Raw genomic sequence first — 20,137 nt, 5'->3', positions numbered from 1 at the left:
TGAGGTGCTGGCCGGGGCGGCGAGGCGGCTTCCTGGTCGCGGTCGCGGCCAGCAGCTAGCAGAGTCACCGGAAAAAATGGACAACGTCGTCGGCGACGAAGGGGGCGAGGGTTGCTGTTGGATGGGGAAGGCCAATGTGCCACCGACCAGCGGGCCCGGGGGAAGAAGAAGGCGAGCGCGCGTCCGTCTCGTGTCCGTGCCGATGCAAATCCGGCTCAAAAATGAACCGAAAATGGATCGCGTGCGGACGAAAAGCGAACGCGCGTCCGTTTGGATCGGCATGTTGGATCGATTTTTGTGTCCACGCCGACCCAAACGAACGCGAGCGGACGAAATGGGTCGTCCGTTGGACTTGTCCTAACGAATAAAACATGACCATTTTCAGTTACCCGGCGCTGCCGTGGCATATTCCTCGGGAAAACGAACAAACAAAAGGGTACGCTGTCACGTTGCGTGGAGTGCTAGAGCACGTACAAAGCTAAATCCTCACGTGAGCAAATTCATCCCGAAAAAATTCCCGTGCACTACAACGGTCCCCCAAAATGTATACAACACATATACACAACAATGTACGTGTACGATAATACGTACGCAATTAATTGGTAGTACATGGGATCGAGTAGGGTATGCTGCGATCTATGGAACCAACGACCTTCATTCGACGTGCACGCAACGCTCCGTCCACTAGCCCTAGCCAAAGCCAACCACGACACCAGCTACCATCGTACGTAGTTTGTCTTTAGAGCATCTACACGCATGACCTACAAATCCAGTCCTTCAAACGTTCGCGAACGCGTCTTATAAATTCAGTCCTTCAAACGCCCGCGAACGCGTCTAATATCTTCATACACATTGATTGATTATTATCACTGGAAATCCTTGCACACATCTGGCTGGCAAAGCTAGAGAGCGTTGAGAAGATCACGAGCTACCTGTTGGTCAGTCAGTGGTCGCCGCTCACGAGCAGTGGTAAATAATTAAACCGATGCACGAGCCTCGGCTGCTGCAGATGCTGCCGCCTTGAAGTTTTAAACTGTGCAGAAGATGGCTGGGTTAACCCTGATCTGCTGAGATTAACAATGTGCATGCTTATGATTCGATCGATGGTCTCATCATGCGTCGTTGGAAATGTGTCTGGTGACCTAGGCGTATCATCACCTGCACCCTCCTACTCAATTTTTTTTAGGGAACCATCCTACTCCAACTTAATCAACTTACTACGTGCTTTTTTAGATGGACTTACTACGTGATTAGTGACACGTACCAGTCTTTTAATCTAAAAATATTTCGAAACTATTTTAATTTTTTAATTAATTATTAAATTTTTTTCCTTATATAGGATGCATATACAACCAGAAATCAAAGTGTATTTTCTCAAAAGGCCAACACTATATGTATGTCAAAGTTGTTGGCGGCATGGAATCAATCTAAAGGTTATGTTGTTACCCATCCTGTATAAAAACCTCCCTAACCACCAACTTTAACTGCAAACACACTGCCTTAAACAGTTAAACACCAGTCAACTTATTACGTGATTATAGCTCGATGGTTTTAGTTCGGACAGCTCTGTCATCCATTGGCGTGCTGACATGACATGGCCAATTTAGCAATCGAGTAACCAACGACCTGATTACCTCAACAGACAACGTAGACGGGCCAGCCAGCGCGGCATATATGTATGCAGCGAGCAGATGTCACGACGACCCAACAAGCGAGACCACGAAACTAATCACTCTTATATGACGACGAGCTTCAAGGAGGAGAATAATGGCGCCACACAGAGGAGGCACCATCATTGAGCGGAACAATTATGCAGCGGTCTCATCCTTCAAATGGAAATGTCGATGGATTTCTGGGATCGTATGGTAAAGAAGAAATGTCGATGGAGTTACTACAACTGAGGCAGGGATGTTGGGGGTGGAGATAGTTCATTAACGACTAGAGCAAAGGCTTTGGGTGGGGGTGCTTGGAGATGGATCTTGGCATCCTGCCTCCTCTCCTCATAATGTGATTCCTTAATACTGTATTTGATTAGGTTTCGCTGATGTTGCACTGCCATCTCGTAGGCTCGTACCAATGGCACTCCCACTTCATCACAAATGTTGTAGTACGTAGTTCTTTTATTTGAAAAGGGGATTACCCGGCCTCTCCATCACATGATTCACACAACCATAAATAATGTAGTAGTTATGCAGACACAAAACAAATAACGGTTTTAATCCTTTAAGAACATTTTGCAAGCAAATGTTCTAGTCTTTGCTATTTGAGATCATTTGTAAGAGCATCTATAGCTCATTCCCGAAATCCAACCCCCATACTTAATTCCCCATTTTTAGCATATTCCTTCATCTAGCAGATCCAGAAAACTTATTCCCCAAAAATTTTGTTTTGCCAATTCAACATTTGCATGAAACCGATTTGAACATATATTATCATAACATATTAATTCAAAATTGGATAACTCAAGTAGACACAATTCAAATACATATCAAGTTTAATGTTTTCAAACTTAACCATTCAAATTCAAACAAAACATATGGTCAAAATGAACTAATAAATAAACATGATGGAAGGATGAGAATCAAGTGCTATGAAGTTGCAAGTTTTCTGATGGTCAATATGAGACCGTATTCGATGAAATACATGAAAAATGGGGGAAAATCCTTTAAGGTCATTTGACACAAACATTTTGATCGGACGGGGTGGGAACGGTGACCGCAGCCGACAGAGCTCCGGCTAGGGCTGAACGACAACGGAGGACATTAACAACGGTACCTAATAAGCCACACACGCGATTCCCGGGGGGGGGGGGGGGAGTGACGAAAACAACCAGGATGTAGAGGTGCAGTGGTGGTCAACTTCATCGGTTCCAACTACATTGGCCAGCTAGGGTTTGCGCATGAGCCTCACACACCATCTCCAAGGCATGGCAGTTCGATACCTAGTGAAAACGGACCTGGACATCGACCGGAGCTATGTGGCGGTGAAAATGCTGATTTCGGTGCCGACGATGAGGATAAGGTGCAAGAGAGGGCGGGTGGGGGTGCGAGGTGGCCGCGCGAAATGGTTCCGGGGGTGGGGGGTGGGTGGGGGTGTCAACATCAACGCTGAGGGTGAGGCTGACACCCACCAATATTTGCTGAGAAATGATGTTTCTATAAAAATGGGCTAAAGGGCTGAGTTTTCACGATGATTTTTCTAGAGGATTATGGGTTTAGGGGATCTGTTAGGTGGGACTTGATCCCTAAAACCTGTTTTTATCCCTAAATATAATGTTTGGGGATCTGCTAGAGATGCTCTAATGGCTCGGTGCTTCTTGGGTTCTTCGAAGACAACTGAGCGAGTGAAATCTGGATACAAAACAAGATAGACTAAATTTCTGAAGATGGCGTTTCATTAGTGCATCAAAGTAAATATAAGTGAATGAAAAACAAGTGTGGCTAATAGCTGAGCTGAAAAAGACATTTTCTTAGGGGATCCCAAAACCACCGACCACCTGACCCAATGACCCTATTTTACTTCGGTGGGATGGGGCCCCTCCCCGCCGGCTCCCGGCGACAGGTGAGGAAAGTGGAACTATCTACAAGTTATAGATAGATAGGTGCCAGAAAGGTTACCAAATCAAAGGTAACGTCGCTACTAGGGAAAAGCTTATAGATAGACGCTTACTAATAGCGCAGATTTTTACCTCTCGCTACTAGTACTTACTAGTAGCGCGGGTTTTTACCCCTCGCTACTACCAAGTTGATAGTAGTAGCACGAGTTTTTACCCTCGATACTACTAAGTGGTCTCAACAGTTCCCCCCGGGACATGCAATAGTAGTAGCGCGGGTATAAACTAGCGCTACTACTAAGTTGATTGTAGTAGCGCGGGTTTTTACCCCTCGCTACCACTAAGTGGTCTCTATTGTGCCCCCCGGGACAGGCCATAGTAGTAGTGAGGGTTATAAACAACGCTATTACTAAATACAAGGTAGGTTAACAGCCCTGAAGACCCCATATATCCTCCCCGAATCCCTCCTCTCTCTCGTCACTCTCCCCCTCTCTTCGCTTCATTTCTCCCATCCCCTCCCCTCACACATTGGCGCCGCCACCCAACGTCGTCCCATCTCCTCCTGACCTCGATGTCGCCAGCAATGGCACCGCTCTCTCCTCCATCGCCGCCGCCGCCGCCCCCACCCTCTCCTCCTCCCAGCCCATCCCATCCCATAACCTCCCCTCTCCTCGACCCGCGCTACTAGTAGACTTTTTTTCTAGTAGTGTCAAGTTATTCAAACTTCACAAGCGGGCAACTTGGCTAGAACCAGTCAACGCCACAGAACTCTGAGAATTGTAGGGAAGTACACTTGGCCTCTACAATACAAGACGACAATTGGAGCCCGTCAAAGCATTGTGGATGCACACGGCCAATAACAGAAATAACATGATGATCCATCATCATGATGTAGAGAACACCGGCACGCAGCGATTAGATTCAACTTTAATCCCCTCTATTCCACAATGATCCTCTAAATAAACATACATCAATGATGAAAGATAACATCAATTTGCAAAATATGAATATACAACACATGTTTAGTTGTTTCGGTGTGGAAAACTAATCATGGTTGTTATTGAGGATGATGTGCTGTCTAATCAAGAATATGCATTTTTTTTCTCTTTATTCACAAAATTGCTATGTCAGGTTGTTTATTAAGGTAAGTTTTTTGTTTGCGCGATCACTCCAAGCCAATTAAAACAAGTCCTTTTTAGTTACTCATGCTTCGGTGTAAAGAAGGGGTAGCATGCACTCTTTGAGGAAACAAACAAATGCACTTGTTCTAGAAAAAGCACATGTTATCTTCTCATGCTAGGACTAAATACTCGAGTATACAAGCAGTAATTGCAAAGCTAAATTCTCCTCTGTATATGGTATATATCAACATATACATTACATAAATGTAATTATATTTTAATTGGTTTTAATAAGATAGCTAACATGATGGTACAATGTACATAACATTACCCTTAAAATTACACCAGTATTATCTTGATAACAACAAACTGCCTAGGTGGGTTGATTATTAGCAGTGGTTAATTAAGTGCTTTGTTAGACAGAATGGTGGCGAGATGCCATACAATTGTTCGGTGGCTCTTCGTTCTCATCGATCTTTCTGATAAATCTCCTAAAGTAGTCCATAGACCGAACATCACAATAGAAAAACATGTGGAATTCTAACCCTTGTGTTTATGTCTTCAAAAGAAGGGAAGTTTAAAGTGCATGCACAACTTTTTCGTGGTTGATTCAAAATAGCACACCAGATTGAAGAAATTACAACGAAGATGAACACCGGAAATATGCGATGAAAATAAAAGTTACACCACCGTTCTTCGAGTTCATCATCTCTCGTTTCACATTATACATCTCGAGTTTTCAACTTTCCACAGAAGACCATTTTGTGGCCAGGGACAAAACCCTTACATGAAAGTAAACAAACCACTAATTCACCGTTGCATTTTGTAGATGAAAAATATCATGATCACATAACATTGAAACGGGTGAGCCCCTACAAAAGCTCACACGACAGTATCATCGTCATCACCATCTTCTGAATCCGTTGATCCATGAGGATTGTCTTGTTGTCTGCCACGTCAATGAAGACCGCACTAGCAAGGATGTACAGAAGATACAGTCGTGCAGACTTTTTGTTTCGGCCAACGACACCCTTATACCGTTGCTAATTTCAGTGTTTTGATCCTTTTGTGAAAGTTGAGCGAGATTTGACACCGGTTTGAAAAAGAATCGGGACCCGATCCTTTTCGTACCGTCAAGGTCAATGATGGTAGGGTATACCAGCCTACTGTTGAGCCCGTGGGGCAGAAAACTTATCCACGTCAGCACAACACGACCCTACCACCAAACACGATGGAGGTATCCTATGCAACCCTACTACCGAGGTGCCCGGTGGTAGGCGCATACAAGCAGTGCGGTTGATACATAGCTTTTTTATGTTAGGGCATGTACCCCTACCGCTAAGGGCCTTAGTGGTAGGTAGCTATACCCTACCGTCAGCGATCCCGGCAGTAAGAAAAGGATCAAATCACGAAAATAATAATTGAACAAGGATGATATCTGACTCAAATTTCATAAAAGGGTCAAAACACTGAAATTGTCCTCCTAGAGTCTCTAAGAACACACACATCTAGCATAGTAGAACTGAAGTTGTGCTACTTCGAACGCATTTGATAGGCTGCATCAAGCCCAGTCAGGCTCTGACGGGCTTAATAATAAGTTGTTTGGTTGTCTGGGTGCATGCAGAAACTGGCTCGCACGAAAACTTAAAACACCCTCAACCATGCCTGTAGAAAACGTTCATATTGACCTTTTTCCAGATGTAGGCTCAGTCTAGTGCAATTCACACTATGGGAAGGATGCGAGATGGATTTGATGCAGCCTATCGAACGATATGTAACAATCGAGAGATTGTATACACTAAAAGATCTATTGCCCATGTAGCCAGCAAGCTAAGAACAAAGACAAAAAACACCCTTGCCCCCGCGCCGCCCCCTCCCCCCGCGGGGACACGGGCGGCGGCGCCAGATCCACCACCGCGCGTGGCCCCGTCTCCTTCCCCCGCCTTTGCCGTTGGCCGGTGCTGCCAGGGGCAAAGTCCCTTACGGTGTCTGGCGGCGGGGCAACTTCTCCCCTCCCCTTGGTGCGGCTGGTGCGGGGCGGTTGGCCTGGGCTGGAGGCGTCAGGCTGGCGCGAGGCCCGGCGACGCGGCGGCAGCGAACGGGCGGTTGCTGCACGGCGACGATGGAGCGGCGGCTCGGGGCGCGGCGGCTGCACCCCGTGGTGGCGGCTGTGGTCTTCGACCCTACGGTGGCCGCAGATGGGTGCGGGGCTCCTCGGTCTTCGGTGGTTCTGGCGACGGCGGGCATTCTCGGGCCGCGCTACTCCGGGTGGTCTGGTCGCGGTGGCGCAGCCACTTGGCTGCGGGTTGGCGTGGCGGCCGACGGCGGTGCCCTCCTGGCCAGATCTGGGCCCTTTTGTGCCCCTTCTAGGTCTGGGCGGGCTTGGCTCGGTTTGCCTGTGCTGGCCCCGTCGAAAGGGGGTGCATCTTGTGCGGGGGTTGCGGAGACGGCGACGTGCCTACTGCAGCAAGTTGACGGGAGCTTCACGAGCCCCTTTGGCTCGGCGGGGCCTAGAGGGCATGGTGTGCTTCCCTTTATTCGTTTGGTCGGTGACTGCCGTTGGCGGTGGAGGTGGTCCCCTCCCACGTGGCTGCTGACTCTGCCGCTCCTCGTTCCCGACCGTTTCTTTCGATTCCGTCGGTCTCGAGTCGCTCACCATAGGGAGACGGCGATGATGATTGCACGACCGTGGTGGCACATGTTGGTGGACGACAAGTTTGGTGGAGCATGATGGATCGTTCGGGGTTGTGGGTGTTCGGTGGATGGGAGAAATTCCTGTCGGCCTGCCGACACTAGCGCGGTGACGCCCACAGGCGCCGCCACCCCTTCCTGAAGGACGTCGGGTATTCCCCTTCCCCACACCCCGCCGCGTACCGGGGGAAATCCTAGGACCCGTACGGGCAGCAGTGTCGTCGTTGTCGCATTCCTTCTTTAAGGTGATGCTTGGTATGCGGAGATTCAAGGTGCTAGGATCGTGGTGGGAATCCTTCGGTGGGCGCAACGGTTGTAGGTCATCATCGTTTTCGTTGATCCGATGTTGTTGACATTTGTTTCTCTTTTTTTTTGTTTCTTTTGGACATGCCTGTGCTATTTTGCCTCAGTATTGGACTCAGAGATTTATCGGATGGTTGCTATATCTATATAGTGGGGCAAAAGCTTATTTTGAGGTATACACTAAGGTGATGTTTCTTTCAAGGGGACTAGACTTTTTTTTAGCCCAGGGACTAAAAAAAAAATCCCTCCAGTAGAGTCTTTTTATAGTCTCTTAAGAAAAAGTCTCTGCTGTTTCTTTATCTAGGGACTAAAAAGAATTTTTTTTAATTTAGTCCTTCTAAAGAAACACCACCTAAAACAGGCTCCATTGAAACTGGCTCTATTGGATAAGGCTCCATTGAGAAACTAAACAAAAACGTCCTTCATTGTTGATCTGCATGTTTCCCCCACCTCTCGGTGGCTGTGCTAGGACTAGGTGAAGGACACGCACGTCGGCATCAAGGGCATGATTACATACGCGTATGCCGTCTTAGATCGATCGACAGGTCCGCTCCGTCCATTCCATTCGATTCCGACTGCATACGGTGGGTTGGATGGTCCAAATCGGCGCCACCCCAGGGTCCAACACTCCCAACTGCTCCAAGCCAACGACCTTTTCGACACCGTGGAAGCAACCATCCTACTACTTCCGGGGATCATTATACCTAGCTCGGTGACACCACGAGGTACATCACGAGCTCCTTGCTGCTGTGCTGACTGATCACGAATTCACGAGTAAACAAGTGACTGCTGCTGCTGCTGCTGCTGCCTTGAAGTGTTAAAAAACTGTAATGCAGAAGAAGCCGAGTTAATAACTAACCCTGAACTGGTGAAGCTAGCTGTTACAATTTGTATGGATGGTTGGTTCGATCGATGGTCTCGTTACGCACGCCGCGAGCTGGAGCTGTGCGTTCGTGTCTGGACTCTAGAGTAGCACGCACGGCTGGCCGGAAAGTTGAACGTCCCTGTCATTCACGCTCTGCCGAGATTTATAGCTCGTCGTCAGTTTCAGTTGACGCAAGCTCGATCGGTCAGACTCGACGTGCTGACATGGGCAAGCAAACCAACGCACGACCTCAACAGACGGCCACGTCGACCAGCCAGACAAGATAACGAGGAGAATAATGGCTGGTCAATCGTATGGACGTAGCAACAATAAGCCCAGCTGCATAATGGATGCCCGGCCACGGTTACCCATGATTGTACTGGTCGTCATGGGCTCATGGCCCTCTGACAAACAGAAATATCCACAGGCCAAGGCTCAACCGTCCAGCAGTCACAACTACTCACACCAGTACTGTATGACTGCGAAAAGATGCAGATATATCATCGTTATCATTCACTGACTGGATCATGTTAGAGAGACAGACAGAGCTAGGAGGAGACAGGATAATCGTTATGAGGACTACGTACCGTCAGCGTGTGTGTCGGTGCGCGCGCGTGCGAAGCCGCGGAGGAGGATGCCAACGCGCGAACTACCACGCCCAACACGAGGAATTCATGAGAGCATCCATGTTCTCCTCAAACATTTGGATTGCCCGGTCACAGCGTTAACAGTAAATTGCCATCCAATCAGATGTGACAAAGTTAGACATCCGTCCATACGTAGGGCAAATAGAGGACACTTTCGATGCGACTTGCGAGTTGGTCCATTCCGACTTTACATATATCCATCCCTATCCATATCATAGACCAAACCCTATCCATTTCAATCCATTTTTACGGTTACTTCTCAAACTTTTTTTCGGCGATCTCTGACATGGTGGGCATCGGATCCGTTGACTGCGACCTTGTTTCATATGGGGGTGAGGAGGAGTCGGTCGACCGACTGGCTCTCCGCCGTCTCCGGAGGAAATTTCAAATTTCATAGTCGGATTCGCTCCGACGAGAATCCATTGTGTCCGTGCAAATGTTGCTTCGATCCGATGACGCCGGCTGATGGAGGCGCGTTACTGCGGCGAAGCTGGACGCAACAATCATCGGTTGAAGGTACCGTGGCATTGGACAGTACATCCCAGGGCTTGCGGCGCTGCCTCGTCCCCGTGGCATTGGACCGGACATCCCCCGACTGGCGTCGCAACCCCTGTAGTGGCGCCTCGTCCCCGCGACGTCGGACTTCGATAGCCGAGCGATTTCGCATTGTAATCATGGATCACATGCAAGTCGTAGGATGCAAAGTGCTTTTGCAAACCGTCGAACTCTCTTGTCTGCTGCCTACAAAGTCGACAAATACAACCTTTCACGCATCATACATCAACTCATCCTCCATCACAGAATACCTTGTCGTCGTGCTTTACTCTAGAAAACAACCAGCGGGTAAAAAAAGCTCAATAACATTTGATCGAAACATATGTCGGGCATGGGGTCAGCCATGGACGGTGTCACCAAGGGCAGAAGGGAACCTGTGTGCGAACAGATCTTAGGTGAAAGACGAAATAGTCCAAGGGGGCAAACGCATGAGCGAATATTACAGACGTCCACAATTGCCTTGGCGAAAGTCGGAGAGATCAGCGACAACGACATACGAGGAGGGTGTAAATGCAGAGCAAGAGGGAAGCATCGATAGAGTGGAAGAAAAAGTGTCTTAGAAGGGGGATTTGAGTGGGCCAGAGATGTCGGATTCCTACGTGGCGGCATTCCGGACACCGGCAAAGCCCCCCCCCCCCCTCCCCCTCCCCCTAACCGGGTGTGTCCATGGACAGATGGGGTATGTCCGGACAACTTAGTTTGCACATATGCATGTGTACTAAGGGTTTGCGTTGAAGATGCTCTTACTCAAAAAAAAAAAAATGTATGTATCTTTATTTGTTCTGCTGGGGAAATATCTCAGTTGTTGTTGGAGAGGATGTGTCATTTAATTGTTGTTAGAAAAGTTTCCGGATTTTGATGCATTCCAGTTAGGCACCCCTTCAATAAAAAATGATAATATAGTATTTAGTATCCAAATCAATCTATTTAATATATTTGGTTAGCATGATAATATGACGAGAGCATTTCTAAGTACCTTGTAAGATTCGTGCAAACTTTGAAGGGGTGTACAAAAGCAAAACTATGAACAACATGCATCCCCCTATTTATTTCCAATATTATTGTATGGCTGGTTTGTTCCTTAAGGTAAGAATTTGGTCTGCCTGATTGGTGGAGCCTAATTAAAACAAGTCCCTTGTTTTTCAATTACTCATGCTTCCGTGCAACAGAAGTGCTTAGCATACTCTTTGAGGAAACAAACAAATGCACTTTGCTGTCTTGTTATGCTGAGAACCAAATGCTGGGGTACAACATTGAACCAATAAACACCCCGAATAATACAGTTGTATCAGCTGATAAGTAACAGGCCGGGAGCCAGCTGCGTGGGTTTATGATTAATCAGTGGTTAATTAAGTGCTTTAGTTGGCAGAGTGGTGGCGGGATCCGATAACATTGTCCGGTGGCCTTTCGTTCTCATCGATCGTCTCCTAACTAGCATAGTCTATCTTCCTAATAAAGATATGTTCGATAATCCACCGCTCCTAGGATCTACAGAGCATCTGTTTGCTCGCTTCAGAAAATTGAACAACCGCTCCGTCCGCTCTCGGAGTGGAGCCGTGGAGCGGAGTGACAACAAATGGGGCCGAAATATAATGTACTCCATAGGATTGAACATCACGGTTAAAAGCATGTGGAAATTTTAACAATGCAGTTCAAAATCACACACCCCTTTGAATGTCAGCGAGTTAAAGTAAGATTACAGAAAGGTTCCTTTTTAAACACTGTAATAGAAAGTTTAATATAGTTGCTTGTGTGCTAGCTCAACGATGGTGTGTTGATCCTCTGTCTTTGTGGTCGGACTCACCCCCTAGTTAGTTTTAGCTCAACGGGGGAGTATTTGAGTTCAGTAAAGCTAATCATGAAGGCCTTTCCTTAACGCAAAAAAAAAAAGAAGGTCATCAGACTGATGATTCGTTGCCACATTGTCGATGAAGTATAATTTTTCCATAAAGAACACTTTGATCCTGTGGTTACATCGGGCTGATACAACCGCAACAAAAGAATGCATGACCTCTGCATGACAAGATGCACACAGCTAACTTGTCAAGATACAATGTCGCTTTGCAATAGAGGTAAATGAAAACAAGCCTAAAGATTAAAATGGAAGAACCCCTGACCAAAACACACACACTATCATCGCCGCAAGCGTGCCCAAACAGCATCGAACGGCAATCAGCAAGATCTAAAGCCGTCGAACACCACGGGACTAAAAGACGAAGACAACCGCACCAGTGACGAGATAGAGCCGCTGCCGAGGCGTGGCAGAGGCCAAGCTCCACCGGCGGCCAGTTTTATTTATTAATCAGGACTAGGTCGACGTCAAGGGCATGATGATCACATACGCGTAGGCCGTCTTAGATCGATCGATTATGGGTCCACTACTCCGTCGACCATCCCATTCCCATCCGATACCGACTGCATATATATATACGGTCGGTTGGACGGTCCAAATCCCAGGGTCCAACCCCAACTGCTGGGAGCCGACGACGTTTCCTATTTCTTTCTGGCACCGTGGACGCACGCAACCATCTCCCCTCCTCCTCCTCCTCCTCCTACAGACCTATACATTTATAACCCTAGCTCGGTCGGTGAGATCACGAGCTCCTTTTGTTTGTTACGGGTAAATCACGAGCTCCTTTCCGGTGACAAATCACCGGTAGAAGTAAACTAGTGAGTGACCTCTGCTGCTGTATGCCTTGGAGTGTTAAAAAAACTGTGTGCGGAAGCCGAGTTAACTAATCCTGAACTGGTGAGGCTGCTATAAACTTACAATATGTATGGATAGTTGGTTCGATCGATGGCTTCATTATGCGTGCCGCAAGCGCAAGCCTGTCATCACCCACTCCTCCTGCTACACTCACCCCATAGTTTTTTGTGTGTGTGCAGGTAAGCTCACTCCACAGATTGATGGAGTAGATGGTAGCAGCATGCACGGCCGCCCGGCAAACTGAACGTCCCTGTCATTTACTACACTCTAGTGAGATAAATGATTTACGAAACCGAGAGTTTCAGTTGAGACAGCTGGATGGGTGGACGTGCTGACATGGGCAAGCAAATCAGCGACGACCTCAACGGCCGGAAGGTGAGCCTCGCAGCGTGGACAGACACGTCGACCAGCCAGTGAGCGCGGCTCAAACGGATTAAATTAGGATATTGGTAACGTTGATGAGAATAATGGTTCGGTTCAGTGCAGTGCAATGGCCAAGGGCACGCAGGGGGAGACGTACATCGATCATTGGCCGTACGGCTCAATTACCTGGAGCTCTGGCTCTCGTCGATCCTTTTGTTAATTTGTGTAGAGATTAGAGATTAGAGATAGATATATGGATGTGGCAGCTAAGCTGAGCTGCATAATGGTGGCCGCGCCACATGCCCGTCGACGGTTATTACCCCATGATTGTGTCGTCGTGAAAGCCCATGTGAGCCACGGCCAGCAGCAGCAACAGGAGGGATTCATGAGTGGCTACAGGAGATGGAAGCGGACGCGGCAGCAGCAACAGGACGACCTCATCAGTGGCTACAGCTACAACAGGGACATGAGACGCGGACGTGATGCACATCGGATTCCCCAGCCAGTTTCGACGCGCCAACCACCGCCCTCCCCTCCGCCGGCCGCACCGCACGGCAGAAACAACGACCGGCGCCCGCGCGCACGGCACGGGAGCGGCAATGCGCCAACAGTGAGAGTGGGTGCTTCGAGTTGGACCAAACCAGATCCTCCAGCCAAGTAAACTGGTCCGCCAAACAGGTCCCTGATGACGGACGAGTGTGTATATCTGTCTGTACGACGCTGCTCCTGCTCCTACGGAACGGACCTACGCTAAGCCTGCCCTGCTCGCTCCTCCTGTGCCCGCACGACGCGGGTCACGACGCCGACCGCGACGGTGCTGCCATGCGACCGCAGGAACGCGCGGCCGAGGGCCTTGAGTGTTCCGAACTCCTCCACGCACACCTCCCTCTCCAGCTTCACCTGAACAAAACCGACACCACAGATGACCACCATTAGCCACTCATTCAGTCTCATCTGCTGCAACAAGCGCAAACACGCAACGCAACATACGTACCTCGACGATGGCGGCCTGCCTCGCGGTGAGCATCCGCGGCTTCCTCGCCGAGGCCTTGCCGGTCTTCTGGTCCAGCAGCGATACGATCCTCACCAGGGACGCCGACACCTTCGCGTGGTGCACGTGGAGCTCAAACTGGGGGAGGAGTTTTGGGTGGGAGCAACCGGTATGTCAGTGCGTTGCGCGACGGCATGACATTAGTAACTCTGTGTGAGTGAAGTTCTCTCACAATGCAAGGTCAGCGGTTGCTTGCTGCATACCTGAAGGCCGGGCAGTATGGGTACGGTGATGTCTAGCACCAGGATCTTCAGCTCCAGGGAAGACGCCACACACACGGGGTAATCTGGATGGCACAGGACTCCACCCGACATCACATGGATAGGGTCGATCCCTTGCAGCCCAATCGCAACGTTGTCGCCGGCTCTAGCCGAGCTGAGGCGAGAGGAGTCCCGCTCGATGATTTTCACTGTAGCTAGCTCTCCACAAGGCATCACAAGGACCTGCAGAAGGAACTTTCTGAGATCAGACAACAGCTTCAGAAGACAATGCAAGATAACTAACTGCAATTATTGAGCAGGGTAGATTTGTTGGACAGCGCATATCGATATTGTCTAGCAGGTATTCTGCTTCGAAACGAAAGCGATGGAATTCATACTTCAAAAACCAACAAGTATGACTGTAAGGACATAAACTCAGAGTTTTACCTTGGAATCACTTCTGATTGCTCCACACACTACTTTACCACAAACCGCCACTTGCCCCAGCACATGGGATGAGATAACATCACAAATTGGAAGCCGCAGTGGCTTTGAAACATCACGATGAGGTGCTGCTGACGAGTCAATTGCTTCCAGAAGGCAAGTCCCATGAAACCTGACCAACATATATTGATTATACTGATGACCATAAGCTGGCGAAATAGAGATAATGTAATGAGGTCTACCAAGCAGAATATTTTATTACCATGATGAGAGACGAGTATCTGAAGCTGCTGTCACCAGATTTTCATTTTCCATTGCACTCAAAGGAACCCAGGTTATTGCTGACTCTTTATATCCACATGATCGGAGGAAAATGCCAAGTTGTGATTTCACATAACTGAAGCGTTCCGCCGAATATTCCACTGAATCCATCTTATTAACAGCAACTATCAAGTTCTCAACACCAAAGCTTCGAATAAGCTGTGAGTGCTCCTTTGTCTGACCAACCCCATTAACGCCCATACCTGACTCGAATGATCCTAGAGAGGCATCAACAACTAGGACTGCTGCATCAGCTTGCGTCACTCCAGATATCATGTTAGGAACGAAATCTTTGTGACCAGGGGAGTCGAGCATAACAACTTGGTAATTTTTGGTGTCAAAGTATGCTACACCGACATTCATCGTAATGCCACGTGCCCTTTCGTCAGCACTCACATCCATTGCCCAAGCATATGCAAATGACCCTTTTCCCTGAAAAAGAAAGGTTATAAACTTATAAATGCAGACATGTGTCAAGATGCATAACAAAACACAGGCTGGAAATATTCGTTAAACTGACCTTCTCTTTCGCTTCTTTCTCATTCTTATGCATTTGCTTTTTTGTAATTCTCCCCAGAGCATGCAGCAACCGACCACATAATGTTGATTTGCCAGAATCGACGTGACCAACCTAGTAATAAATTCCAATTTAACGCGTTTAAAAAGATTAAGCACAGGACAAGACCAACTAAATACCTTGTAGGAAAAAACACTGGAACTTTAAATCTGTAATGCATAGATGGTCACTTACAATAGCAAGATTTAGTTGTCTAGGCATTTCTTGATCTTCGCCCTGTAGCATCCATGGTTCTGGCTTGTACTGTGAAACAGGAATTGGCTTCTTAATCTTGGCTTTACTGTTTTTTGGCTTCCTCTCTAAACTCAAATGTTGTAGCTCATTGTCCAAAATAAGAGTTTCGTACTGAGTATTGGCGGCAACACTGCTACTCTTTCCACCAAGTTCATCCAGCTTCACTGATGAACTTGGGTCTGTACTTGTATCCTTCTCAGCTACAAGATCATCATCAGCCATCACCTTCTTTCCAGTGATATCTACAGATGGAACAGCTGTGTCAACTTGTATGAATGAGTCAATATGCAACACTACCAAGTATAGTAACAAATAACCCCAAAACTAGAAGTGTGAAAATTAACTTCAATTTAGAATATTAAAAGCAGATTAGCAACGGTAGATTGGCACATTGATAGCAACATTGGACCAAATAGTATCTGTGCCAAGGTCTACGGACCAGTCCAAGGTTCTTTGGTGACAGTGGTAAATAGTTGCTCTCTACATGATAACCAGACTCACTGGTTATGCTTAAAGATGTAAGATTAGTCAAATCATTATCAACTACAAAAGTTCCACACAAGCTTGCAAACAAAAAGGTAATACAACATGAAGTTCTCTTGAAGTAAATGTTTAGATGCATCTTTTAAGTAGTCAAAGAGAATAAGAGAAATGCTACGAAGACTACCTTTTTGCAAATGTCTGGACGATTTTAAGCCCGTGGAGACCATGTCATCAGGAGATGGTATATCAAACTTGAAAGGCACTGTCAACATCAAAATAATGCAGTCATGTTCCAGGTGTCTCCATAATTTATCCATGAGACAGAACGATAACAAGCAAACAGGATAATAATTAAGTACTCCATATCCTAACACACGTTATAAAACTATAAGATATGGACCTCCTATGAGAGAACAGCTAGTCCATTATATGAATGTTTACCCAAATTCCAAGCAACGGAATTAAACATTCACATTGATATTGAAATTATTCTTAAGGGCTAGAGGAAGCATATTTCATAAGCTGTGTATTAGACATAAAGCTCATATTTTCAATCTAAGTTACTGTGTACCCTCTGAAGAAGTTCTGGCAAATTTATCAAAAGAACCATAAACCACCACCCAGTTTCTTGCTACAACTCTGTAGAAGAGGTAAGAAGGTTTGGCTTGAGCTGCTAGCTACAATCCAGAGCACATGACAGTTAGTTCGCTTCACCATATCTTATAATGAATTAATGATAAGCAAAAGTCACCATCTATGCTAATACCGCCTACATTGAGGATTTAATAAACAAGCTAAATGACATGTCTGGTTATGAATACACATTGATTTCCATACATAATAAACAGAACATAAAGCTACAAGAAGATGGATAATAAGCCATGCAATGTTAATACTTGCTTCGTGTAGAGGTGTAATGTACCTATGCTACGACGCTGATTATGTGCCATGTATGTCTTGTGCAGGGTACCCAAGGAAGCTTGCATGTGTCCTGTTGCATTTTCGTTGCGCTGAAGTCCATCAGAGAAGACAACAACTTTTGATTTTGGACCAGATGGTGTGAAAAGAGATCTTGCCAGTACAGATACGCCAGAGTGCTTGTTTCTGCGTTTAGCTAGATTTCAGGAGAGAAACTCAACTAAATTAACAGGCTAAACAGCATTAGTTATACTGTACCACAGGAACAAAAGCAAAATGAGCCAGTGAATGCAACGAGAACTGTGTTATGTACCTCCACCTTCAGCTTCATTGGCGTTATTGAAATACAGCGACAGATCCCGAAGAACGCCACATACCTCACAGGATATAAAACTCGTATCATTTTGCTGAGAGCAAATGGAGCACAGCCATGGCCCAGCATTTCTATGTGGCCCCTCAAGGTCAGATTTGTTATCTGTTTTAGGAACAAACTGAAGAGGAGGGAGGTAGTGAGTAACTACCAATCCCCTGACAAGCTGTTTATATGAACATACTTTTCGTTGTTGTTAAAAAAAAAAGAGAGCCAATCAGGCAATGTGGTAACTTACCATCTCTTATTTCCAGAAGGACGATTCTACTGTCGCTAAGGTGGCCACACGTACCATCAGAGTGCGGGTTTATACAACAACGCGAGGCACGTCCTGGTCAGTAAACAGCATGAAACATAAGCCTAACGACAGCTTATAAAATCAGAAGCACATTGCGATATAAATTAACAGTAAACTAATACTCCCTCTGTACCACAATACTTTTTATTGGACTAGTTCTCCCCAACAACAAGTATTTAGGAACAGAGGAAGTATTTTGCTAGGTGGCTGAATCGATTCCAAGGAAAGCAAACAAACGGTGCTAAAACGCTTCTGACTTTTGATGAAGCAGTATGCAAAGGTAGTAGCACGGGCCAACATCCCAACAAAGATTGGCTGAAGGGGTCACACACACCTCAGTACATCAGAGGTCAGAACGATTGCTAACATGGATAACTGAAGAATGAACACTGTCGGACAGTGAGCCCATCATTATACGGGTCTGCCAACCAAAATTGACGAAATGGAGCATAGGTAGTACACAAACCAAGCATCGAAACTGGCCTGGCCACGACCAGACAGGCTCCAAGCATCACAAACTGCTCCAGGAAAACTCGTCCAACGCCGTGCCTGGAGCCCAGCGCCAAGCCAAAACCTAACCCACAGCTAAGCCCCCTCTTGCCCCGCGAGCTCCATTCAAAGCTACTACAAAACCACGCATCTGACCCCGAATTGGCGGAGCATCTCCGCCGCAGACCCCGCTAACCGGAGCCCCCACGCAGCGTCCCGCGCACGACACGGTTGCCCAAGGAGAGAAACGGCTACGGTAGGAACCGGCGACGGCCGGGGCGCTTACCGACTCCGGCCGAGCAGGGTCCGCCGGGGCAGCAGCGCGTCGAATCGCGCGGGCACGAATCCGAGGTTGGGTGCTCGGGCGCCAGAGGAGAGTGGGGAAGACAAGAGAGGAAGGGATCGTTTTTTTCCTTCTTCTTCTTTTGCTCCCTCGAATCCCGAAGACGAAGCCTTGGTTCGGGTGCTCCTATTCGGCGCTGAAGGCGCCGGTTAGGGAAACCGGTCCCTGCACCGCTCCTCCTCATGGGTTAAAAATGCGTTGGTCATTAAAAATTTCAAAACAGTTCATAGATTTTCAAAAAGTTTAGATTTGTAAAAAATGTACAATTATTATGAAAAAATCACCAATTTTTGAAATATGTTCATGTATTTTCAAAAAAGTTCACAGGATTCGAAAAAAACCATCGGTTTTGAAAAAAGTTCATCAATTTTAAAAAAACAGTTCACTGATTTTGGAAAAAGTTCATGAATTTTAAACTATGTTCATGTCACCCGCTGGGCCCAAGCTTGACGCTTTCCCTAGAAAAACAAGTTAGTGGGATAAACTGCAGCGGCTTGCTGGTCATTTGTTTGATTGGGATAAACAACACTTTGACAGCGTCCGAGAGGAAATCAGGCGACTAAAAAATGAATTGGAAACGCTACATTTGATCCCAGGCCGCACGAGTCCATCACATGCAGAAATAAGACCGCTAATCGGTTAATTGAATTGTATCACATGCACGAGCCCATCCTAGGGCGCCGCCTCCTCCTCCACTTAGGGCGCCACCCCTTCCCCATCTTGGCCGCCGCACCTCATAGGGTTTCCCTAGGGGTGGCCGTCCCTCCCTCCCTCCCTCCCTCCTATATATAGAGAGGGATTTGGGAGGACTGCACACAAAATTACACCTCTCCCTCGGCGCAGCCCTATCTCTCCTCCTCTCCGTCCTTCGTAGCGTTTGGCGAAGCCCTGTCGGAGTACCACGCAGCTCCTTCGTCATCACGTCGTCGTGCTGTCGGAGCTCTTCCTCAATCTCTCCTCTCTCCTTGCTTGATCAAGGCGTAGGAGACGTCGCCGGGCTGCACGTGTGTTAAATGCGGAGGCGCCGTTGTTCGATGCTTAGATCGAAATCTTCCGCTATCTGAATCGCTACGAGTACGACTCCATCAACCATGTTCCAGTAACGCTTCTGTTTAGCGTTGTTCAAAGGTATGAAGATGCTCTACCCCCTTGCTCGTTGCTGGTTTCTCCTAGATATATCCTTGTGTGACGTAGGACTTTTTTTTGAATTACTACTATGTTCCCCAACATGAATGCCTCTATTTCATGAAACACAAAGAAGCACCAGTCAGGTGCTCTAAAATTGGACATGACGAAAGCGTATGATAGTGTGGAGTGGCCTTACCTCAGGGCCATTATGTTAAAACTAGGGTTCACCATCAATTGGGTGGACATTGTTATGAATATGGTATGTTCAGTAAGTTTTCCTGTCACGTTCAATGGAAAGAAACTTGAAGAATTCCAGCCATCTCATGGAATCGAACAAGGCGACCCAATGTATCCATACTTGTTCTTGTTAGCAGCAGAGGGCCTTTCGTGCCTCCTAAAATCAAAAATACAGTCATCAAACCTAAGTGGGCTTCAGGTGCCAGATTCTGCGCCACCGGTCAACCACTTATTATTTG

At 47.2% G+C, this 20,137-nt stretch overlaps 1 protein-coding gene across 1 annotated transcript; it reads right to left on the bottom strand.

Moving 5' to 3' along the window:
• Positions 1-13,171: 13,171 nt before the first annotated feature.
• On the bottom strand, positions 13,172-18,618 carry LOC123428344 (HBS1-like protein). Its single transcript, XM_045112545.1, has 12 exons — positions 18,477-18,618; positions 17,642-17,734; positions 17,347-17,524; positions 17,038-17,229; positions 16,300-16,377; positions 15,573-15,874; positions 15,342-15,452; positions 14,763-15,253; positions 14,504-14,672; positions 14,060-14,299; positions 13,800-13,934; positions 13,172-13,705 (listed from the first exon to the last, which is right to left on the bottom strand). Exons 2-12 carry the CDS (start codon positions 17,642-17,644, stop codon positions 13,556-13,558), a joined length of 2,049 nt encoding a protein of 682 aa, XP_044968480.1. The 5' UTR covers positions 17,645-17,734; positions 18,477-18,618; the 3' UTR covers positions 13,172-13,555.
• Between the last annotated feature and the right edge of the window lie 1,519 nt (positions 18,619-20,137).

Source organism: Hordeum vulgare, chromosome 2H (genome assembly GCF_904849725.1).
Source record: "Hordeum vulgare subsp. vulgare chromosome 2H, MorexV3_pseudomolecules_assembly, whole genome shotgun sequence".
Classification (NCBI taxonomy): domain Eukaryota; kingdom Viridiplantae; phylum Streptophyta; class Magnoliopsida; order Poales; family Poaceae; genus Hordeum; species Hordeum vulgare.
This window is presented reverse-complemented; position numbering and strand designations above follow the sequence as displayed.